This window comes from Salvelinus alpinus, chromosome 3, assembly GCF_045679555.1.
Source record: "Salvelinus alpinus chromosome 3, SLU_Salpinus.1, whole genome shotgun sequence".
In the NCBI taxonomy this organism is placed as follows: Eukaryota; Metazoa; Chordata; class Actinopteri; order Salmoniformes; family Salmonidae; genus Salvelinus; species Salvelinus alpinus.
Window position 1 is genome coordinate 78353564 of NC_092088.1, and position 25443 is coordinate 78379006.

General features: G+C 42.9%; 2 protein-coding genes across 3 annotated transcripts in view; both read right to left on the minus strand.

Moving 5' to 3' along the window:
• Positions 1–887: 887 nt before the first annotated feature.
• LOC139571398 (dynein axonemal intermediate chain 2-like) lies at positions 888–14160 on the minus strand. Its single transcript, XM_071394228.1, has 13 exons — positions 13899–14160; positions 13066–13256; positions 12558–12719; positions 9272–9393; positions 6598–6740; positions 6289–6402; positions 5576–5715; positions 5209–5331; positions 4811–5034; positions 4490–4625; positions 4151–4297; positions 3730–3948; positions 888–1137 (listed from the first exon to the last, which is right to left on the minus strand). Exons 2-13 carry the CDS (start codon positions 13246–13248, stop codon positions 1105–1107), a joined length of 1746 nt encoding a protein of 581 aa, XP_071250329.1. The 5' UTR covers positions 13249–13256; positions 13899–14160; the 3' UTR covers positions 888–1104.
• Positions 14161–14360: 200 nt separating this feature from the next.
• LOC139571399 (protein tweety homolog 2-like) overlaps positions 14361–25443 on the minus strand; it is a 106292-nt gene continuing 95209 nt past the window's right edge. The window contains exons 11-15 of one of the 2 annotated variants that reach the window (XM_071394229.1): positions 25156–25298; positions 19629–19829; positions 19320–19398; positions 17921–17947; positions 14361–17278 (exon numbers count right to left, since the gene is read on the minus strand). In XM_071394229.1, the coding sequence (XP_071250330.1) occupies positions 17198–17278; positions 17921–17947; positions 19320–19398; positions 19629–19829; positions 25156–25298 (531 nt within the window). In that variant the 3' untranslated portion in view covers positions 14361–17197. The remainder of the gene's footprint in view (positions 17279–17920; positions 17948–19319; positions 19399–19628; positions 19830–25155; positions 25299–25443) is intronic. The other variant, XM_071394230.1, reaches the window with a different exon arrangement.

The window sequence follows — 25443 nt, forward strand, 5'->3', positions numbered from 1 at the left end:
AGTTATGTAATCGATTTGATCGTTGATTTTCTGTGTTTCTTCAATGTATGCCTTGTTTTTGTCTACTGTGTTTAATTGTTTCAATTGTGTTATGTTGTTTAGTAAAGTTGACATAGAAGTCACCCTGAGTCTCTGATCTCTTTACTGGAGCTGGTATAACTTAATGTACAAAGCACATTCAGCTTGTCAGTATGTCTTTATGGTATAGTCTGTCTCCATTCTCATGAGGAAAGTAAATAGCATTATAAATCAGGATAGGTAGTAAATGTATATATATGCTCAATTAAATAATATTACAAAGTTATAACATTTATCAACACAATTTTAACAGTACATGACATACATAACAAGTCTGTTGTTCACTGCAACAATATCAGTAGCTTGTCCTGAAGCAAAGTGTTACAACACATCTGCTGGTACCACTTTTTATATATTTCTAACGATCTTAAAAAATGAAATACGTTTGTATTCAGTGTGACTGTCAAACCTCAGATGGACAGGACAAAAAAATGGGCAGGTGTAAAACATGGGCAGAGTCAAACCCACTTTGAGCCCAGCCTGAATCGCACACTGCAGTCAGGGGTACTTGGGTGAAACTGCATACCAACTAAAAGCATCTCCATCCCAAATCTGGAATGGTCCATCTATGGGTCCTTTCCCTCTATCCTCAACAAGGTCTTCAATGCCACACTGCACTCACTTTGAATGAGTCACTGTTATAATTAATGAGTCAGCCTGTACTGTGCTCTTGAAATTGCACACAAATATCTACAATCCAGGACTCTGACATTCATTGAGGCTTGGCATATGACTCATTTCATACAATGTGCCCCCCGTCTTCATGATTTCTACAAAGGAAACAAATGTCAAAATCCCAAGACGCATAGCAAAATACATTTCCTTTAATCAATGAAGAAAACCCTAATATTTATTTATAAATAACAATAATTAAACAGTACCTCAATCCTGTTAATGAGTTCCGCATGACTCACTGAGAACGTCTATTTCTCTGTTAATAGAAAATGCCTTGCTGTATTTATTCGATTGATTCAAGATTACATTTCAAACAGCATGTGGAACATGGTGTTGTTAAGGTGTTCTGTCTCAGACTTCTTTCTCTTCACACACGTCTTTCTCCTGAGGGGCGACACAATGATATTACAGCATTAGTTTGAGCACAGAATCTACTGTGTGTATCTGTAAGTAATTGACAATTACATTAGAAGTAAACATAACGTCACGGAAAGGTACAAAAAACACCAACAATCTATTTAATTCATTCCTATTTTCTTATTATAAAATATTTCCATCATTACTGGGGGAAAAAATTGCATTTGGGTATTTACAGTCAGATTTACAGGTTGAGTTCTTTCTCTAGACGAGCTAACAGTAGCTTTTTATAGTCCCCAATCTTAATGGGCCACTGGACCAAAACAAGGAGCAATTTGTTACCCCTGGACAAAGAGGTGCAGCTATGTTTGACAGGTAACTATCAGTGGTGATGTTATACAGGCAGGAGGAGATCAGCAATGACTTAAGTCAAAAAATAAACATTTTGATTTTACTCAATTATCAGCTGTCATACGGCTATAGATTTTAAACAAAATTCAGACCTCACCAGCCCCCTCTAAATGTATAAACCCTTGACAACGTATATCAAACAGGAACTTTAACTGCTTGATATAACTTGTCACTCTGACATGAGCCTCTCTCCAGCTATTGTCCTGAAGTTCTCAAACATCTTCACGGGAGGGAGTTCAATTATGGCCTGCACTGCAGGCAAGAAAACCTGCCCTCTAGATACAGTTGAATTAGTATCACAGCAGGGAGGGACATATTGACACTCAGATGAGACAAACCCATGTAGTGATACTTCATCCACACATGATCAACTATAAGATCATCAGAGCCGCCATGGTGCACAGAACATAGTGTCTGAGTTCATGCTGTATATAGGCCACCTCATGTTAATGTATTGCCAGATGAATGCTATTATAGGCTGCTGATGTTTGTTATGCTCCTGAAATAGCCAACTAATTCAGTCATAAGACATAAACTCAGCAAAAAAAGAAACGTCCTCTCACTGTCAACTACATTTATTTTCAGCAAACTTAATGTGTAAATATTTGTATGAACATAACAAGATTCAACAACTGAGACATAAACTGAACAAGTTCCACAGACATGTGACTAACAGAAATGGAATAATGTGTCCCTGAACAAAGGGGGGGTCAAAATAAAAAGTAACAGTCAGTATCTGGTGTGGCCACCAGCTGCATTAAGTACTGCAATGCATCTCCTCCTTATGGACTGCACCAGACTTGCCAGTTCTTGCTGTGAGATGTTACCCCACTCTTCCACCAAGGCACCTGCAAGTTCCCGGACATTTCTGAGGAGAATGGCCCTAGCCCTCACCCTCCGATCCAACAGGTCCCAGAAGTACTCAATGGGATTGAGATCCGGGCTCTTCGCTAGCAATGGCAGAACACTGACATTCCTGTCTTGCAGGAAATCACGCACAGAACGAGCAGTATGGCTGGTGGCATTGTCATGCTGGAGGATCAAGTCAGGATGAGCCTGCAGGAAGGGTACCACATGAGGGCGGAGGATGTCTTCCCTGTAACGCACAGCGTTGAAATTGCCTGCAATGACAACAAGCTCAGTCCGATGATGCTCTGAAACACTGCCCCAGACCATGACGGACCCTCCACCTCCAAATCGATCCCGCTCCAGAGTACAGGCCTCGGTGTAAAGCTCATTCCTTCGACGATAAACGCGAATCCGACCATCACCCCTGGTGAGACAAAACCACGACTCGTCACTGAAGAGCACTTTTTGCCAGTCCTGTCTGGTCCAGCGACGGTGGGTGTTGTGCCCATCGGCGACGTTGTTGCTGGTGATGTCTGGTGAGGACCTGCCTTACAACAAGCCTACAAGCCCTCAGTCCAGCCTCTCTCAGCCTATATCGGACAGTCTGAACACTGATGGAGGGATTGTGCATTCTTGGTGTAACTCGGGCAGTTGTTGTTGCCATCCTGTACCTGTCCCGCAGGTGTGATGTTCGGATGTACCGATCCTGTGCAGGTGTTGTTACACGTGGTCTGCCACTGCGAGGAAGATCAGCTGTCCGTCCAGCCTCCCTATAGCGCTGTCTTAGGCGTCTCACAGTACGGACATTGCAAATTATTGCCCTGGCCAGATCTGCAGTCCTCATGCCTCCTTGCAGCATGCCTAAGGCACGTTCACACAGATGAGCAGGGACCCTGGGCAATTTTCTTTTGGTGTTTTTCAGTAGAAAGGCCTCTTTAGTGTCCTACGTTTTCATAACTGTGACCTTAATTGCCTACCATCTGTAAGCTGTTAGTGTCTTAACGACCGTTCCACAGGTGCATGTTCATTAATTGTTTATGGTTCATTGAACAAGCATGGGAAAGTGTTTAAATCCTTTACAATGAAGATCTGTGAAGTTTTTTTAGGATTTTTATGAATTATCTTTGAAAGACAGGGTCCTGAAAAAGGGACGTTTCTTTTTTTGCTGAGTTTATAAACAGATTAATAATAATCCACTGGGCACAAACTGGTTGAATTAACATTGCTTCACATTATTTCAACAACAAAAATCAATGGATGAAGTTGAATCAACATGGAAAACTGATTGGAGTAGTAAAAAGTCATCAACCTGAAGGATGTTCAGAATGTTTTAGTTTTTTTCACTCAAGCCCTTCTAACCTTTTTTTCTTGCTCCTTAGCTCTCTTCTTCAGCTCAGCTTCTACTATCTCATAGAACTCTGCCTCCGTGCGAGTTGCTAGCTCCTCGACGCTCTCTTCTCCGTCGCCCTCCTTGGTGTCCTCGTCCTTGCTCTGCTCCGAGCGGCTGCGCTCCTTCAAACGCATCTCACGGTGGCGCGCCTCCAAGATCTTCTCCCGTTTGGTCTCCCGCTCAAACATCTGACCAAAGACACACATAGAGTCAATTCAATAGTATAGATAGGTGAGGAGAGAAAAGAGTAGAATAGAGCTGGGCAGGGGTAGCCTGTTCCCAGATCTGTTTGTGTTGTCTTGCCAACTCCTATGGTCAATGTCACACCACAATGATCTGGGACCAGGCTAGGGCAGAGATGGATGTTCTGAGGTAGAGGGTGTCTCTCACCGCAGTGGCTAGGGCCTTCTCGTTCCTCTGGAGGGTACACAGCCCTGGGGAGATTTCCAGCAGGGTGGCAGTGCCCAGCTGAGAGCCACAGGCCAGGAAGCGCCCGTTATCCTGCACCCGCAGGCTGTACAGAGCCTCATCACACACCTAGAATACAATAGAACTTCATTGTCTATCCGATGGCGGACATTTTCTTTGGCATCACCATACAAGACCTCTACCAACGATAACAACCCAACACAACAGAACAGGGTTTCCCAGGGTCATTTAGGCCTGGCAGGTGTTGAGTGAAGGCTGGACATTGTTTTGAGAATACAGACAGGTGTGGAAGGGACATACTTTTAGACTGAGGGTGGGGTCGTTCTGTTTGAAGAGGAAGTCCCAAACGTCTAGCGTCCCGTCCATTTTGACGGTGAAGAACACAGAGGGCCGTACTGGACTCCAGCAGCCATCTGACAGATAGGCCATATGGTATCTATGGCAACCAACAGAGGTCATTTGACAATAGGTCAATATTACAGGAGGTGAGTTGTATGCCAAATCACTGCTTATGTGTATTAGAACCTAAAGAGTGTTATGAATCTATCAGAACCTAAAAAGACTGAATCTATCTGTGAAGTAGCTATATCATCTGCTTTATGTTTCAGAGGGACCCTTTACTTTGTCCACATGATGGACGACTCCTTGATGTCTTCGGACCAGATGCGGGCTGTCCAATCGGCTACGGTCAGGAAGTTCTTGGGGAAGAAAGGGTTCCTTTGCAGGGCGTAGATTGGGCCGTGATGACCGCTGTACGTACACACTATCTTCTCTGCCGGGGTCTTGGCCTTGCGGTTACAGGAGACCACCAGCCCTTGCTCTGTCCCCACCATAAACTTTGTGGGCTGAATAAGAAGAGAAAACATCATGTTCAATTGTAGGTCTTACATTCGTACAAATAAATAATATACTGGATCTCCTACTCCAGGTGATACAAGAAGATGTTAGGCTGATCCATACTCCTAATTCATCAACAGTCAAACAACAGAGGGATAGTCCATTCTATAGATCCTCCTCACCATAGTGGTCTCAAACTCCAGTGAGATCGCCCCCAAGGCATTGTCCAGGTTGCCCTTTTTGTTGGGGTCCAGTACCAGCCTCTCTGTGGGCTCACTCATCTTACGGATGTCCCACCACAGCACCTTATAGACAGAGAACAGGGGTCAACTCAGTCTACTTGCCTTCAATAGATGTATTATTACATAACTTCTGGGTACGGCCGAATGGTAGTTTAAGGTCAGAGAAAGTGTACCCATCCCAGACCAAGAGTATTAGACTTCACTGCCCATGAGCGTTTTGTGCTTCCCTGACCTATTGTGCCTGCTTGGCTTGAGAAAGGTTAAGGTGACAAAGGCCTTTATTTCTTCATTTGGAGGTTTGGCTCACCTGACCGTCCGTAGATGCAGAGAAGGTATCGGTTCCTGTCTTTGACTGCAACCAGATGACTTTGTAGACAGGGTCTCTGTGGCTGTGCTCTATTGTGGACATTTCCACCGGCTGGCTCCCCTTGCGAGTGTCCCAATAAGCTGCTCAGACAAAGACATTTTACTTAGTGTACATTCACAAACACACATGAAAGCGGGCGCGCACACACACAAGGGTTGGTGGTCAATTCCATTTAATTTCAGGAAGTACACTGAAATCCCAATTCTCTTCAATTAGGAACATTTGGCATAGGAATTTGGTTTACTTTCCGAATTGACTGGAATTTAAATGGAATTGAACCCAACTCTTACAGGCACATATAACACACAACTTAATTTCTGAATTTCATATTGAGCTGTCAAAGCCTGAACAATATCCTGAGGTAATATACTTCAATGTGTAAATAAGAGCATCCGCACAAACCCATCCAGACCTGGACTTACATAACTCAAAGCATTATGACATTTCCAATTGAAAAAAACGTAATATTAACTTTAAACAGTAAGATCCTGGGGTAAATGGGACTAACAGAAAAGAAAGAGGATGTAAGACAGTCAGAGTAAGATGATGGCCTGACCATACCCCCAATGTTCTGTACAGCTACCGAGCTGACAGGAACCATGATACTTTCTGGGGAATAAAAGGAGAGAACATTGTGCTGTTGAAGGACGCACCGATCTGGCCATTGTAGCTGCCTCCGACCAGGATGTGAGAGTCTTTGGGGTTGTACTCCAGACAGACCAGTAGAGAGACCGGTTTCAGGGTCATCTCTGGCTTATTGGGATTCTCTGAAGAGGCAACAGACGGGATTCAATTGATTACTAGACTTCGTAGTCCACATTGATTTTCTGAACAACCAATTAGGGCGGAAAATGTTAGTCTCACTGTGACAGCTATTGCAATGATAGTCACTCTGTTAGAAAGAAAAATATAAAATGAAATATATAGATTTACGCAGATTCTCCCTGAAGTATTACACCTACCAATGTCCCATATATATGAGTCATAGCTCATGTCTGGAGAGATGTTCTGGAACCCTAGTGAAGAGTAGGCCACAGCCAGTTTACAGCTGCCATCGGGATGCCAGGACAGACAGGTGGCAGTGCGCTTTATCTCGTTCGGGTCTCTGGAACATCAAAACAAAACAGCGATGTAAAACCACTTAAAGCAGTGGGGACCCCATTTTTTCAGCCAGAATTTCTGGGGACCCCATTTCTTTCATAAGAATTTCTAGCGACCCCACCCCAAATCTAATGAGACAAAATCAGTAAATTTATATTTTTACATCAACAAAGAACTTTCAATTCATTATATTTTCAAAATGAAAAGAAAACAATAAATACATTTAACTAAAAACATATGTACAGTGCATTCGGAAAGTATTCAGGCCCCTTGACTTTTTCCACATTTTGTTACGTTACAGCCTTATTCTAAAATAGATTTTATCATTAATCAAATCAAGTTTATTTTATATAGCCCTTCGTACATCAGCTAATATCTCGAAGTGCTGTACAGAAACCCAGCCTAAAACCCCAAACAGCAAGCAATGCAGGTGTAGAAGCACGGTGGCTAGGAAAAACTCCCTAGAAAGGCCAAAACCTAGGAAGAAACCTAGAGAGGAACCAGGCTATGAGGGGTGGCCAGTCCTCTTCTGGCTGTGCCGGGTGGAGATTATAACAGAACTATGCCAAGATGTTCAAAATATTCATAAGTGACAAGCATGGTCAAATAATAATCATGAATAATTTTCAGTTCTACACACAATCTACACACAATATCTCATAATGATGAAGAAATAACAGATTTAAAAAAAATCTTTCCAAATTTATGTCAAATAAAAAACAGTAAATATCACATTTACGTAAGTATTCAGGCCCTTTACTCAGTACCATGTTGAAGCACCTTTTGCAGCGATTACAGCATCAAATCTTCTTGGGTATGACGCTACAAGCTTGGCACACCTGTATTTGGGGAGTTTCTCACATTCTTCTCTGCAGATCCTCTCAAGCTCTGTCAGATCAGATGGGGAGCGTCGCTGCACAGCTATTTTCAGGTCTCTTCAGTGATGTTCGATCGGGTTCAAGTCCGGGCTCTGGCTGGGCCACTCAAGCACATTCAGAGACTTGTCCGGAAGCCACTCCTGCTTTGTGTGTTTAAGGTCATTGTCCTGTTGGAAGGTGAACCTTAGCCACAGTCTGAGGTGCTGAGTGCTCTGGAGCAGGTTTTCATCAAGGATCTCTCTGTACTTTGCTCCGTTCATCTTTCCCTCAATCCTTACTAGTCTCTCAGTCCCTGCCGCTGAAAAACATCCCCACAGCAAGATGCTGCCACCACCATGCTTCACTGTAGGGAAGGTGCCAGGTTTCCTAAAGACGTGACGCTTGGCATTCAGGCCAAAGAGTTCAATCTTGGTTTCATCAGACCAGAGAATCTTGTTTCTCATGGTTTGAGAGTCGTTTAGGTGCCTTTTGGCAAACTCAAAACGCGCTGTCATGTGCCTTTTACTGAGGAGTGGCTTCTGTCTGGCAACTCTACCATAAAGGCCTGATTGGTGGAGTGCTGTAGAGATAGTTATTCCTCTGGAAGGTTCTCCCATCTCCACAGAGGCACTCTGGAGCTCTGTCAGAGTGACCATCGGGTTCTTGGTCAGGCCTTCTCCCCCGATTGCGCAGTTTGGCCAGGCAGCCAGCTCTAGGAAGAGTTGGTGGTTCTAAACTTCTTCCATTTAAGAATGATGGAGGCCACTGTGTTCTTGGGGATCTTCAATGCTGCAGACATTTTATGGTACCCTTCCCCATATTTGTTCCTCGACACAATCCTGTCTTGGAGCTCTACGGACAATTCCTTCGACCTCATGGCTTGGTTTTTGCTCTGACGTGCACTGTCAACTGTGGGACCTTATATAAACAGGTGTGTGCCTTTCTCAATCAATTGAGTCAAATCAAGTTGTAAAAGATCTCAAGGATGATAAATGGAAACAGGATGCACCTGAGCTCAATTTCAAGTCTCATAGTAACGGGTCTGAATACTTATGTAAATAAGGTATTGTTTTTTATTTTTAATACATTTGCAAACATTTCTAAAAACCCGTTTATCCTTTGTCATGGGGTATTGTGTGTAGATTGAGGGGGAAAACAATGTAATCCATTTTAGAATAAGACTGTAATGTGACAAATTGTGGAAAAGGTCTGAATACTTTAAGAATGCACTGTATATATATAATATTTCTCAAAAACGTTATATTGTCCCATACAATATTTTTTGGGGTTCCACTAACTTAAGAGAGACACCAGACACTGGTAATATAGCCTTAAATAACAATATCATAATTAAATGGGGCTTGCTCCGTCCGCTCCACGCATCGACCCGGTATTGCAGTACCTCCGGGAACGGTGCAACACACTTCTCTCTACTGTAAGTCGCTCTGGATAAGAGCGTCTGCTCTTGGCCGGTAGGGATATCCTTGTCTCAGTATGTAAAAAATGTAATAAAATGTATGCACTCTACTGTAAGTCGCTCTGGATAAGAGCGTCTGCTAAATGACTAAAATGTAATGTAAATGTAATGGATTCTATGTGGGCAATAACTACAACCATTGTTGTTGTTATGCAAGTCTAACACTGTTGAACGATAGGTTAATAGAAGTCAGGGAGGCACCTGAAAACATTGATGGTTTTGGCTGAGGGCTGCTCCTCGGACTCCTCCACCACCTCCTCCTCTTCAAAGTACTCCTGGTAGATGTTGATGGCATTGTTTTGTTTGATGCAATGCTCCATATTCTGTGTTAGAATGGGAGGAACAGAGGAGGGCTCTGATCAGAGATGGAAAGGAACACTTGTTATTCTCTCCACCTCTCCCTTTCAGAACTGGTTATTCTCTCCATCTATTAAACTACTATAGCAGATAATAAATGTATTTGGGACAATGTAGATTTAGGGCCAGTTAACACCCCTAGTCTGGAGCGATGTAGATTTAGGACCAGTTAACACCCCTAGTCTAGAGCAATGTACAGTAGATTTAGGACCAGTTAACACCCCTAGTCTGGAGCAATGTAGATTTAGGACCAGTTAACACCCCTAGTCTAGAGCAATGTACAGTAGATTTAGGACCAGTTAACACCCCTAGTCTAGAGCACAGTAGATTAAGGACCAGTTAACACCCCTAGTCTAGAGCAATGTAGATTTAGGACCAGTTAACACCCCTAGTCTGGAGCAATGTAGATTTAGGGCCAGTTAACACCCCTAGTCTGGAGCAATGTACAGTAGATTTAGGACCAGTTAACACCCCTAGTCTGGAGCAATGTACAGTAGATTTAGGACCAGTTAACACCCCTAGTCTAGAGCGATGTAGATTTAGGACCAGTTAACACCCCTAGTCTAGAGCAATGTAGATTTAGGACCAGTTAACACCCCTAGTCTAGAGCAATGTTGATTTAGGGCCAGTTAACACCCCTAGTCTAGAGCAATGTAGATTTAGGACCAGTTAACACCCCTAGTCTGGAGCAATGTACAGTAGATTTAGGACCAGTTAACACCCCTAGTCTGGAGCAATGTACAGTAGATTTAGGACCAGTTAACACCCATAGTCTGGAGCAATGTACAGTAGATTTAGGACCAGTTAACACCCCTAGTCTAGAGCAATGTACAGTAGATTTAGGACCAGTTAACACCCCTAGTCTAGAGCAATGTACAGTAGATTTAGGACCAGTTAACACTCCTAGTCTAGAGCAATGTACAGTAGATTTAGGACCAGTTAACACCCCTAGTCTAGAGCAATGTAGATTTAGGACCAGTTAACACCCCTAGTCTAGAGCGATGTAGATTTAGGACCAGTTAACACCCCTAGTCTAGAGCAATGTAGATTTAGGACCAGTTAACACCCCTAGTCTAGAGCAATGTTGATTTAGGGCCAGTTAACACCCCTAGTCTAGAGCAATGTAGATTTAGGACCAGTTAACACCCCTAGTCTGGAGCAATGTACAGTAGATTTAGGACCAGTTAACACCCCTAGTCTGGAGCAATGTACAGTAGATTTAGGACCAGTTAACACCCATAGTCTGGAGCAATGTACAGTAGATTTAGGACCAGTTAACACCCCTAGTCTAGAGCAATGTACAGTAGATTTAGGACCAGTTAACACCCCTAGTCTAGAGCAATGTACAGTAGATTTAGGACCAGTTAACACCCCTAGTCTGGAGCAATGTACAGTAGATTTAGGACCAGTTAACACCCCTAGTCTGGAGCAATGTAGATTTAGGACCAGTTAACACCCCTAGTCTAGAGCAATGTACAGTAGATTTAGGACCAGTTAACACCCCTAGTCTGGAGCAATGTACAGTAGATTTAGGACCAGTTAACACCCCTAGTCTAGAGCAATGTACAGTAGATTTAGGACCAGTTAACACCCCTAGTCTGGAGCAATGTAGATTTAGGACCAGTTAACACCCCTAGTCTGGAGCAATGTAGATTTAGGACCAGTTAACACCCCTAGTCTAGAGCAATGTAGATTTAGGACCAGTTAACACCCCTAGTCTGGAGCAATGTACAGTAGATTTAGGACCAGTTAACACCCCTAGTCTAGAGCAATGTACAGTAGATTTAGGACCAGTTAAAACCCCTAGTCTAGAGCAATGTACAGTAGATTTAGGACCAGTTAACACCCCTAGTCTAGAGCAATGTACAGTAGATTTAGGACCAGTTAACACCCCTAGTCTGGAGCAATGTACAGTAGATTTAGGACCAGTTAACACCCCTAGTCTAGAGCAATGTACAGTAGATTTAGGACCAGTTAACACCCCTAGTCTAGAGCAATGTACAGTAGATTTAGGACCAGTTAACACCCCTAGTCTAGAGCAATGTACAGTAGATTTAGGACCAGTTAACACCCCTAGTCTAGAGCAATGTACAGTAGATTTAGGACCAGTTAACACCCCTAGTCTAGAGCAATGTACAGTAGATTTAGGACCAGTTAACACCCCTAGTCTGGAGCAATGTACAGTAGATTTAGGACCAGTTAACACCCCTAGTCTGGAGCAATGTACAGTAGATTTAGGACCAGTTAACACCCCTAGTCTAGAGAAATGTAGATTTAGGACCAGTTAACACCCCTAGTCTGGAGCAATATAGATTTAGGACCAGTTAACACCCCTAGTCTAGAGCAATGTAGATTTAGGACCAGTTAACACCCCTAGTCTAGAGCAATGTTGATTTAGGGCCAGTTAACACCCCTAGTCTGGAGCAATGTACAGTAGATTTAGGACCAGTTAACACCCCTAGTCTGGAGCAATGTAGAGTAGATTTAGGACCAGTTAACACCCCTAGTCTAGAGCAATGTAGATTTAGGACCAGTTAACACCCCTAGTCTGGAGCAATGTAGATTTAGGACCAGTTAACACCCCTAGTCTGGAGCAATGTAGATTTAGGGACAGTTAACACCCCTAGTCTGGAGCAATGTACAGTAGATTTAGGACCAGTTAACACCCCTAGTCTGGAGCAATGTACAGTAGATTTAGGACCAGTTAACACCCCTAGTCTGGAGCAATGTAGATTTAGGGCCAGTTAACACCCCTAGTCTGGAGCAATGTACAGTAGATTTAGGACCAGTTAACACCCCTAGTCTGGAGCAATGTACAGTAGATTTAGGACCAGTTAACACCCCTAGTCTAGAGCAATGTAGATTTAGGACCAGTTAACACCCCTAGTCTGGAGCAATGTAGATTTAGGACCAGTTAACACCCCTAGTCTGGAGCAATGTAGATTTAGGGACAGTTAACACCCCTAGTCTGGAGCAATGTACAGTAGATTTAGGACCAGTTAACACCCCTAGTCTGGAGCAATGTACAGTAGATTTAGGACCAGTTAACACCCCTAGTCTGGAGCAATGTAGATTTAGGGCCAGTTAACACCCCTAGTCTGGAGCAATGTAGATTTAGGGCCACACTCACACTGCCCAGCTGCATGATGGTGCTGAAATAATGCTCATCTTTCTCCACTTTCTTCCTGAAGCGGATGGTCTGCTCCATCTCCTGAGGGTTGACGTCCTTGGGCCAGCCTCCCTCCACATGGTTTATCCCCCTGGTGTCTGACTCAAAGCGCTCTGTGTTCACCTACAAAGAAAGGACCAGGCAGGACAGGCAGGATTCAGCACACACGGCTGTAGTGGTCTGGTTACAGACAGTCTGAATAAATAGTGTTGGAGTGAAATGTACATAGGCTGCCATATGCTGCATATTATCTCATAATGATGCAGAAGCTGTTCTTATCTAACACAAACTTTGCTGATATCATGACACTCAACATACCCAATTAAAATTGGTGTGTGTTGCTCAAGTCTTGTGAAATGTTTAGGTTGTGTAATAAATGATAATACACGTACCAGGGAATGATCAAATCTATTTACTTGTCGTACATTTTTATGTTACAGGTGACAGGTTGTTAGTCTACAATGTTCACCTCATGCTCGGACATCTCTTGTGTGCACTGTATGGGAACATCGCAAGGGTCTCTCTCAATGAAGTTGGATGCCAGAGAAGGATCAGGGAGGATGTCCACATGCAACTCAGCAGGCCGATCAGAGAAATTACACTGTCGCCCAAACTCATTGCGCTTCTTGGTGTACACATGAACTATCTCCATTGTGAGTGCTATCGGGACATAGATTGGAGAGAGGGTAGATTCAGGTTAGACTATGGGCCTACTTGTTTATCTACCAACACAAGTCAAGGATTAGTTCACCTGACGATGGAATTAACACAAACAATAGAAAAAGGTGCAGTGACTGGATGAATATTACACCGTACAGGGTTACAGTAACTGCTCTTGATGAAAATAATTAACCCTATTCAAAAGGGGAGGGGAGGTTACCTGCAATGTGGCAATTTCAACCAAACTGGTGAATGACAAGCTTCCAATCAATCAACATATGTGTGTCAGTTTGCTAGCTTTGTCTCAGTTGACTTTACAATGTAACCAACTTGTGATGGTTAGCCTAAGTAGCTAAGTTGCCACATTACAAGAGATATCTATTTGGGGGGAGTTCTAAGTGTGCTAACGTTGTCGTTAGCTGACTAACATTACTAGTAGCTAACTAACGTTTGCCAGCCTGACGATGCATGGGTAGCTAACGTTAGCTAGATAACGTTAACGGTTAATCAAGCATCACTTGAGCCAGAGTATCATCTAACGTTAGCTATCTAGCTACATTATCTAACATGGCATTCTTATTGTTTTGAATGTTCGAATCAAACGACTGTCAATAAACCGAAATCATAATGAAATATTCCTACCTTTCCTCTTGAGGATACAAGATAATGAAATGAAGCGTCAAAACTCCCTGCCGTATCCTCAAATGTTTGAGTTTCCCCCACTCTCAACACTCGCAACACAAAACTAGCAGCAGTTTACCGTATCTTAGCAACACATCCCCTGCCCAGTGTGATATGACCGCCCAAACTAGGAGAGTCAGTGGACCAAAGGCTGCTCTGCACAGGAGATCGGCGTAACCAATAGTCATTGGTGTAACCATACAATTACATTTAATTGAAGCCCACACCTGTGTGGCTAACCAAGTCGTCATAACATTTACCCAATGCTTGTGGTCTTTCACGTCCACTTAATAATGCAAACTCAGGGTTGGCTCAGTGGTTGGAGGCGTTGTCACCGTCAGGTCAGCCACACTTTAATTTTTGGACTTAAAAAAAAGGTGCACAAAATATTAACATAATGAACATACACCAAACACATGAGAATACTAGCTACACAAAAGTATTTTATTAACTTACAATTACACCCCATCTCTGAGGATACATACAAATCAATCACCACTCTCAATGGTTGTAGACGGTGCTACTTCACATGGACTCAAACTGAAAAATAAACCAACATAAAATAACATAACAAAACCCTACAGAATTAAACATTAACTGACAATAGATGAAAACAGAATGTTCATTAAGAGTATGACTATATTTTCTCAAAATGGAAGACAATTATCATTAGTCAGGTTAAAACTGCTATCTGAACACAGTTTCTGCCACCATGATAGTTTCCAGCAATTTCCAAGTCATGACCAAAACTCAAGTTTATATGTTATTATTACAATATACATACAACTGAATGCCATCATATAACAATGGCCTCTGAAAAAATATCTGATATTGTGGCAGAGCAACTCGCTCCCAAGGGCTTTATTGGTTTAAAACAAGCTACAGATATCGCACAACCCGTGGCACATTGGGACAACCATAAAAGAAAATATGAATAGTCCAAAATAAGACAATCTGTTATCATATAATTTATATACAGAAGTCAAGTTGGTCTGAAACAGACACTACAGTGTATATGTGCTTCAGTTGCTGTATGTGAACAAATTATATTTGTAACATGTCTTGGTCTGTTCAAATGATGGCTCAAAACATAAAATCCTGTGTCAGACACTGTGCAGGACTTTCTGAATGGAGAAGAGCATGCAACACAGAGGGGTATCTGTGGAAGATCGGTGTAGGGCATAGTGTTGGGAGGGCATAGTGTTGGGAGGGCATAGTGTTGGGAGGGCATAGTGTAGGGAGGGCATAGTGTAGGGAGGGGATAGTGTAGGGAGGGCATAGTGTAGGGAGGGCATAGTGTAGGGAGGGCATAGTGTTGGGAGGGCATAGTGTTGGGAGGGCATAGTGTTGGGAGGGCATAGTGTTGGGAGGGCATAGTGTAGGGAGGGCATAGTGTAGGGAGGGCATAGTGTAGGGAGGGCATAGTGTTGGGAGGGCATAGTGTTGGGAGGGCATAGTGTAGGGAGGGCATAGTGTAGGGAGAGCATAGTGTAGGGAGGGCATAGTGTAGGGAGGGCATAGTGTTGGGAGGGCATAGTGTAGGGAGGGCATAGTGTAGGGAGGGCATAGTGTAGGGAGGGGATAGTGTTGGGAGAGCATAGTGTAGGGAGGGGATAGTGTAGGGAGGGCATAGTGTAGGGAGGGGATAGTGTAGGGAGGGCATAGTGTAGGGAGGGGATAGTGTAGGGAGGGCATAGTGTAGGGAGGGGATAGTGTAGGGAGGGGATAGTGTAGGGAGGGCATAGTGTAGGGAGGGCATAGTGTAGGGAGGGCATAGTGTAGGGAGGGCATAGTGTAGGGAGGGCATAGTGTAGGGAGGGGATAGTGTAGGGAGGGGATAGTGTAGGGAGGGCATAGTGTAGGGAGGGGATAGTGTAGGGAGGGGATAGTGTAGGGAGGGCATAGTGTAGGGGGGCATAGTGTTGGGAGGGGATAGTGTAGGGAGGGCATAGTGTAGGGAGGGCATAGTGTAGGGAGGGCATAGTGTAGGGAGGGCATAGTGTAGGGAGGGCATAGTGTAGGGAGGGGATAGTGTAGGGAGGGGATAGTGTTGGGAGGGCATAGTGTAGGGCCACTATCCCAGGCCCTACCATACAGTCAGGGTTAGGTTTGTGCTTCACAAGGTTTAGGTCTGAGGTGCATGTGGAAACATATAACTACTATTATGGCATATACAGCATGTGTCGTTTGTAGCCGTGGAGGAAAAGGGAAGACCCTTTGACAGTAGACACTTTCCAGTTCTAAGAGTGTGAATGTAATTTCTGATGTACTTGTTCTTGGACAATTTCATCAAATACAAATGGGTTGGAGTATCAGGTATCAACAGTCATAGTATGGTCCCTCCTTTTGACTTAACAGTCATAGACCTACAGTAGCTATTATAGAACATCTGTTTAGGTGAATAGGGAGTGGTTATAGGCACAAAAACATGCTTCCATTCTTAACATATGTTTTATAAGAAGTTTAATTTCAAAATAGACTAATCAAATAATTAGAATCTGAACAATAGATCATTATAAAAGCAATTTCCTGTAAAAGTTGCTATTGTCTCGTCAGAGTGAATGAATGTTTTGAGTGTTTTTAAAATAAATCATTATTATGACAATTTCCATTTAAAAAAAAATTTCAACACTACTACACAAAGAGCTGGGAAATATGGACTCACATACTGAATTGGTGGCCTAAGGACCTGTTTGATGTTATAGGTCAAATTAAATGAAAAAATGATCATTTCTCTATCTTACATTTTCAAAAGTATTGCCTAAAACAAATGCTGCAGACACACCAAAATATTTCAATCTAAAGCTATTAGAAAGGTTCAGTGTTATTTCCAAGAGAACTTGGGCAGAATTTCTTTTGACTACACCTTCAGACAGTGGACACAACATGCGATGTGGAAGTGGAATAGTAGGGCTTTGCATTGCTGCATTCTCTGGAGACAGCAAGGGAGAACTGAAATAGAATGAATAGAATCACATAATAGAATCATTCTAATTCTATGGGCTGGAGTCATGGTGACTAAGACATAGACACTGGGCTCTGGGGTTTGGGATGGGACAACTGTGTGTGTGATAGCTTTCCTCATATCAGGCCTTGGTCCAGTCCAGTGAGTTGGACGAGAAGTAGGTCCGTGTAGCAGCCACAAAGTCACACACTGCTGGAGTAGTTGTGTTTATATGTGTGTGTATGTGTGTTTGCCTGTTTGAGAACCCTCTTGGAGATGGCAGAGAATAAAGAGGAGGAGGGAGGCAGGAGCAGCTCTATGCCTGGAAATCATTCCCAAAGTGTCTGATCTGGTCCTCAGTCATGGACAGGTATGTAGCCCTCATGCTGGGGGAGTACTGTGGGAAACAAAATGTCACAGGACACACAATTAGAGACAGCACCAGGTAACCAGGTATAGTGAATGACAACAGTATAGAAGAACACAGGACTCTTTCAGAACAGTATTTAGCCAGCTAGAGGAGGGGAGGTAGGGAAGACAATAGGGTGCCTAATGCAAGCATTCTAACACATCAGTTGAGGGGACTGGGAGTCAGACAACACCGTAGGCCCCTCCTTATGGACCAAGCCTTCTCAGACAGTAGGTGAAATAGGGGGAATACCGGGAAGGGAAGGTTTACGCCATGCACACATAGGACTGCCGATCTGTCTCTGAATGTCCCAACCCAGGGAGGAGACGTGAGGATAGGTTACACCACCACAATCCCAACAGCGGGGGGAGACAGACCTGACTGGGTCAAACATACAACTGGAATGATGACGGTGATGATAATGATGTCATGATGATGATGATGTCCTGACCAGTAAGGTTGGTAGTTCAAAGCCATGCCAGATGTGAAATAGAAAATGCAGTACCAAAATGAAAATGGAGATGAATAAACATTTTATGATTTGAAACGAAGGCAGGGGAAAAGCAACTGGGAGTCTATCTTGTCCTTCAGACAACAGAGAGGTCCAAAGAGGAGCAGAAAACAACTTACTCCGTTTCTAAATTGCTGAGTGTATACCTCCAAAAGTTGATTAAAAAAGAAGAAAGAAATGAAATACAAACAAACATATAAACAACGAACAAACAAATAAACAATATAAAAGAGGCTGTTAGCTGAAAAAGTAGAGTGCCACGCCCCGTAGAAGGTAGGTATGTCCAGAGGACACGACATGACATTACCAGTGAGATCATCACAGCTTCTTGGCTAGAGACTGGTAGTAGAGAGATAGGGCAGGAGAAAACACCGAGGTAGATACGGTATAAAACTCAATGATGCATCCCAAATGGCACCCTATTCCCTATATAGTCCACTGCTTTTGACAGGAGCCATATGGGTGCCATTTGGGACTCAGCATTAGTCTAAGGTAATAAACCTTACATTCAGTCAACTACAAATACATCATCCCATGGGAAGGATGGCAGGCAGCTACAGTAGATTTAAACAGGCTCAGATACCCATATTATATGCGATGCATAAGATATGTCTCTTCATGAAATTCCATTAGGCACAGCAGGCCTTTGAAAGGAGACAGGAGAGGATAATTAATCTAAATAACTGCCATTACGAGGCCCCAAAGGGAGGTGAATTTATCATGAGGACCAGAGAGAGAGAGAGAGAGAGAGAGACTGACCTTTAGAGAGAAGTAAAGTGACCAACTAGGGACTGACACCTGTGAGATCTTCCCCTGGGCATTTGTATAAATAACATGCTTCCATCTCATCTTAAATGCATGAACATGTACACTACAGTATACCTATGTTAAACTTCTCTCTCACTGTCCTATTCCCTCTGTAAAGAGTCGCAATCTACACCTATGTTAGACAGACAGGTAAAGGCACAACGTTAGCGGAGTTCTCTCTGATACGTCCCTAATCAAACTTTGATTTGATTTGATATGTGATCAAACTGATGATCATGATCAAAATCCTAACTGGAAATATGTTATCATGTGGACGTCATATCTTGTGAAAAACTGTCACGTCATAACTCGTGAGAAACCAACTACAACAACCAGTTAAACAACTTAAAAGTAACACTTTGACTTGAGCAAGTTAGGGAAGGCATCATGTAGAGAGCATCATATGGGGGAACTCTTTACCAGAGTTGACACTACAAACAGAAAATAGACGCAGAAAAAAGTCCTAGCGGGTCACTGAATCAGAATTAAATAACAGAACAGAAATCCTGGTGGTGAGAGAGAGATCAGTATTACAATGCTGATTGACTTGATAGTATGTGGGAGAGTGGCATCCGGGTTGGGGTCAATTCAATTTCAATTTAGTAAATTCAGGAAGCATACTGAAATTTCAATTTCAATTCTCCTCATTGGAATTGACCCCAACCATGAGTGACATCATAAATAGGACTTGGCCTCTGGGACCCAACGCACCGAGGGGGGCGGAGAGCCTCTCCCGATCAGAGGAACGTTCTCGTACCGCGGGTTTCCCCCAAACAACGCTGACTGGTTCCTGAGGAGGGAGAAAGAGAGGGAGAGAGAAATAAAGCATCTGTTAAACAAACATTCCAAATCACCAAAAATCTAGCCAATAACATATCAATCTGGGCCAGTATGCCTTCTTGGCGAGCATGATCCTTACAGTTTACAGTTAGCTTTACTTTAGCTTCAGTATGTTCATACGTATAGCATACTAGACTGTGCATTACCATACAGTCAAAACCAGGCCAGGGCTGGACTCACATGTACTCTGAGACGGGTGCGTTGGACACAGCCTGGGCAGCCTGGGCGGCAGGTGGGTGAAGGCTGCTCTGGCTGCCCACACTGCTGCTGTAGCTGCAGAAGCTGTGCATGTTGGTGGCATGGTTGGAGTTGTGGGTCGTCATGCGTCTGGCCTGAGGGTTAAACGGGTCACCCTCGTCTATATCGTCATAATCACGCTCCCTGGAGAGAATAAAAAGGGTGGAGTCAAGCAACATAGATGATTTAGTGACTTGTAAGGTGTACATACAGTATAAACACAACGGATGTACTGTACACACTCTGGTTCTATATGTATATATACGGCCCTAAGCACACAGCCAAGATAAAGAGGAGTGGTTTCGGGACATGTCTCAGAATGTCTTTGAGTGGCCCAGCCAGAGCCTGGACTTGAACCCGATCTAACATCTCTGGAGAGACCTGAAAATAGCTGTGCAACAACACTCCCCATCCATCCTGACAGAGCTTGAGAGGATCTGCAGAGAAGAATGGGAGAAACTCCCCAAATACAGATGGGCCACGCTTGTAGCGTCATACACAAGAAGACTCGAGGCTGTAATCGTTGCCAAAGGTGCTTCAACAAAGTACTGAGTAAAGGGTCTGAATACTTATGTAAATACTACAGACTAATACGATTGGATTTGATATTTCTGATTTATTTTTTTAATGTGAAAAACGTCAAGGGGTCTGAATACTTTCCAAATGCACTGTATGTATATATGTACACACTACCGTTCAAAAGTTTGGGGTCACTTAGAAATGTCCTTGTTTTTGAAAGAAAAGCACATTTTTCATCCATTAAAATAACATTGATCAGAAATACAGTGTAGACATTGTTAATGTTGTAAATGACTATTGTAGCTGGAAACGGCAGATTTTTTATGGAATATCTACATAGGCCCATTATCAGCAACAATCACTCCTGTGTTCCAATGGCACGTTGTGTTAGCTAATGTACGTTTAGAATTTTAAAAGGCTAAATAATCATTAATAAACCCTTTTGCAATTATGTTAGCACAGCTGAAAACTGTTATTCTGATTAAAGAAGCAATAAAACTGGCCTTCTTTAGACTAGTTCAGTATCTGGAGCATCAGCATTTGTGGGTTTGATACACAGGCTCAAAATGGCCAAAAACAAAGACCTTTCTTCTGAAACTCGTCTGTCTATTCTTGTTCTGAGAAATGAAGGCTATTCCATGTGAGAAATTGCCAAGAAACTGAAGATCTCGTACAATGCTGTGTACTACTCCAATCACAAAACAGCGCAAACTGTGGCTCTAACCAGAATAGAAAGAGGAGTGGGAGGCCCCGGTGCTCAACTGAGCAAGAGGACAAGTACATTAGAGTGTCTAGTTTGAGAAATAGTACCCGCAAAACACCAGTCTCAACGTCAACAGTGAAGAGGCGACTCCGGAATGCTGGCCTTCGAGGCAAAGTTGCAAAGAAAAAGCCATATCTCAGACTGGGCAATAAGAATAAAAGATTAAGATGGGCAAAAGAACACAGACACTGGACAGAGGAAGATTTGAAAAAAGTGTTACGGACAGACGAATCTAAACAGATGATCACAAAGAACATTCGTGAGACGCAGAAAAAATGAAAAGATGCTGGAGGAGTGCTTAACGTCATCTGTCAAGCATGGTGGAGGCAATGTGATGGTCTGTGTGGCTCAGTTGGTAGAGCATGGCGCTTGCAACGCCAGGGTTGTGGGTTCATTCCCCACGGGGGACCAGGATGAATATGTATGAACTTTCCAATTTGTAAGTCGCTCTGGATAAGAGCGTCTGCTAAATGACTTAAATGTAAATGTAATGTAAATGTCTGGGGGTACTTTGGTTGTGGTAAAGTGGGATATTTGTACAGGGTAAACGGGATCTTGAAGAAGGAATGCTATCACTCCATTTTGCAACGCCATGCCATACCATGAGGAAGGTGCTTAATTGGAGCCAATTTCCTCCTACAACAGGACAATGACCCAAAGCACAGCTCCAAACTATGCAATAACTATTTAGGGAAGAAGCAGTCAGCTGGTATTCTGTCTTTAACGGAGTGGCCAGCACAGTCACCGGATATCAACCCTATTGAGCTGTTGTGGGAGCAGCTTGACCGCATGGTACGTACGAAGTGCCCATCAAGCCAGTCCAACTTGTGGGAGGTGCTTCAGGAAGCATGGGGTGAAATCTCTTCAGATGACCTCAACAAATTGACAACTAGAATGCCAAAGGTCTGCAAAAGGCTGTAATTGGCGGAAATGGAGGATTCTTTGACGAAAGCAAAGTTTGAAGGACACAATTATTATATCAATTAAAAATAATTATTTATAACCTTGTCAACATCTTGAATATATTTCCTATTCATTTTGCAACTCATTTCATGTATATTTTCATGGAAAACAAGGACACTTCAAAGTGACCGCAAACGGTAGTGTTTATAAACACACACAACCGGTCAAAAGTTTTAGAACACCTACGCATTCAAGGGTTTTTCTTTATTTTTACTATTTTCTTACATTCTAGAATAATAGTGAAGACATCAAAACTATGAAATAACACATATGGAATCATGTAGTCACCAAAAAAAGTGTTAAACAAATCCAAATATATTTTCGGTTTTGAGATACTTAAAATAGCCACCCTTTGCCTTGATTACAGCATTGCAGATTCTTGGAATTCTCTCAACCAGCTTCACCTGGAATGCTTTTTCAACTGTCTTGGAGTTCCCACATATGCTGAGCACTTGTTGGCTGCTTTTCCTTCACTCTGCGGTCCGACTCATCCCAAACCATCTCAATTTGGTTGAGGTCGGGGGATTGTGGAGGCCAGGTCATCTGATGCAGCACTCCATCACTCTCCTTCTTGGTCAAATAGGCCTTACACAGCCAGGAGGTGTGTTGGGTCACTGTCCTGTTGAAAAACAAATGATAGTCCCACTAAGCCCAAAACAGATGGGATGGTGTATCGCTGCAGAATGCTGTTGTAGCCATGCTGGTAATGTGTGCCTTGAATTCTAAATAAATCACTGACCGTGTCCCAGCTAAGCACCCCCACACCATTACACCTCCTTCTCCATGCTTTACGGTGGGAAAAACACATGCGACGATCATCCATTCGCCCACACCACGTCTCACAAAGGCACGGCGGCTGGAACCAAACATCTTCAATTTGGACTCCAGACCAAAGGACAAATTTCCACTGGTTTAATGTCCATTGCTTGTGTTTCTTGGCCCAAGCAAGTCTCTTCCTGTTATTGGTGTCCTTTAGTAGTGGTTTCTTTGCAGCAATTCGACCATGAAGGCCTGATTCACACAGTCTCCTCTGAACAGTTGATGTTGAGATGTGTCTGTTACTTGAACTCTGTGAAGCATTTATTTGGGATGCAATTTCTGAGGTGCAGTTAACTCTAATGAACGTATCCTCTGCAGCAGAGGTAACTCTGGGTCTTCCATTCCTGTGGTGGTCCTCATGAGAGCCAGTTTAATCATAGCGCTTGATGGTTTTTGCGACTGCACTTGAAGAAACGTTGAATGTTCTTGAAGTTTTACGTATTAACTGACCTTCAAGTCTTAAAGTAGTTTCTCTTTGCTTATTTCAGCTGTTCTTGCCATAGCCAAATACATTTAAACTCAGTTTTTCACATTTAATCCTAGTTAAGATTCCCTGTCTTAGGTCAGTTAGGATCACCACTTTAATTTAAGAATGTGAAATGTCAGAATAATAGTAGAGAGAATCATTTATTTCAGCTTTTATTTCTTTCATCACATTCCCAGTGGGTCAGAAGTTAACATACACTCAATTACTATTTGGTAGCATTGCCTTTAAATTGTTTAACTTGGGTCAAACGTTTCGGGTAGCCTTCCACAAGCTTCCCACAATAAGTTGGGGGAATTTTGTCCCATTCCTCCTGACAGAGCTGGTGTAACAGAATCAGGTTTATAGGCTTCCTTGCTCGCACACGCTTTTTCAGCTCTGCCCACACATTTTCTATAGGATTGAGGTCAGGGCTTTGTGATGGCCACTCCAATACCTTGACTCTGTTGTCCTTAAACCATTTTGCCACAACTTTGGAAGTATGCTTTGGGTCATTGTCCATTTGGAAGACCTATTTACGACCAAGCTTTAACTTTCTGACTGATGTCTTGAGATTTTGCTTCAATATATCCACAACATTTGACCCAATTTGTAAGTCGCTCTGGATAAGAGCGTCTGCTAAATGACTTAAATGTAAATGTAACATTTTCCTTCCTCATGAAGCCATCTATTTTGTGAAGTGCACCAGTCCCTCCTGCAGCAAAGCAAGCCCACAACACGATGCTGCCACCCCCGTGCTTGGGATGGTGTTCCTTGGCTTGCAAGCCTCCCCCTTTTCCCTCCAAACATAACGATGGTCATTTTGGCCAAACAGTTCTATTTTTGTTCCATCAGACCAGAGGACATCTCTCCAAAAAGTACCATCTTTGTCCCCATGTGCAGTTGCAAACCGTAGTCTGGCTTTTTTATGACTGTTTTGGAGCAGTGGCTTCTTCCTTGCTGAGCGGCCTTTCAGGTTATGGCGATATAAGACTTATTTTACTGTGGATATAGATCATTTTGTGCCTGTTTCTTCCAGCATATTCACAAGGTCCTTTGCTGTTGTTCTGGGATTGATTTGCACCTTTCGCACCAAAGTATGTTCATCTCTAGGAGACAGAACGCGTCTCCTTCCTGAGCGGTATGACGGCTGCGTGGTCCCATGGTGTTTATACTTGCGTACTATTGTTTGTACAGATGAACGTGGTACCTTCAGGCGTTTGGAAATTGTTCCCAAGGATGAACCAGACTTGTGGAGGTCTACAATTTTTGTCTGAGGTCTTGGCTGATTTATTTTGATTTTCCCATTGTCAAGCAAAGAGGCCCTGAGTTTGAAGGTAGGCCTTGAAATACATCCACAGGTATACCTCCTATTGACTCAAACGATGTCAATTAGCCTACATGAAGCTTCTAAAGCCATGACATAATTTTCTGGAATTTTCCAAGCTGTTTAAAGGAACAGTCAACTTAGTGTATGTAAACTTCTGACCCACTGGAATTGTGATACAGTGAATTATAAGTGAAATAATCTGTCTGTAAACAATTGTTGGAAAAAAGGACTTGTGTCATGCACAAAGTAGATGTCCTAACTGACTTGCCAAAACTATAGTTTGTTAACAAGACATTTGTGGAGTGGTTGAAAAACGAGTTTTAATGACTCCAACCTAAGTGTATGTAAACTTCCGACTTCAACTGTATATACACTCTGGTTATATATATATATACACTGTGGTTCTATAAAAGGGTGATAGAGAGAAAGAGAGTGACTGATTCTTACTAGCTCTGGTTTACTCTTCTGGTGATTATGATCGTGATAGTGGTTGTTTTACCTAATTTATTTGAATGCATTGATTGTACAATGCTCTGGATAAGAGTGTCTGCTAAATTACTAAAATGTAATGTAAATGTAATGAAAGAGACTTAGTGGGAGGGCCCCTCCTAACCTGCTGGTGATATGTGTCCATGCCCGGGGGATGGCACACAGCATGGCACAGAAGGCACAAATTGCCAGAATGGAGAAGAGGCAGAGGTAGAGCAGGCCCTCTACCCCATCATAACACACACCGATCAGGGCATCCAGGTAGTCCTACAGCATGGACAAAGAAAACACACACACACACACACACATTAGCAGAGAGCAGACAATGTTCCCAGTCTATATGAGACATGTTGTGAAGTATACATTATATCATATAATAACAATAATAAATGCCATTTAGCAGAAGTTTTTT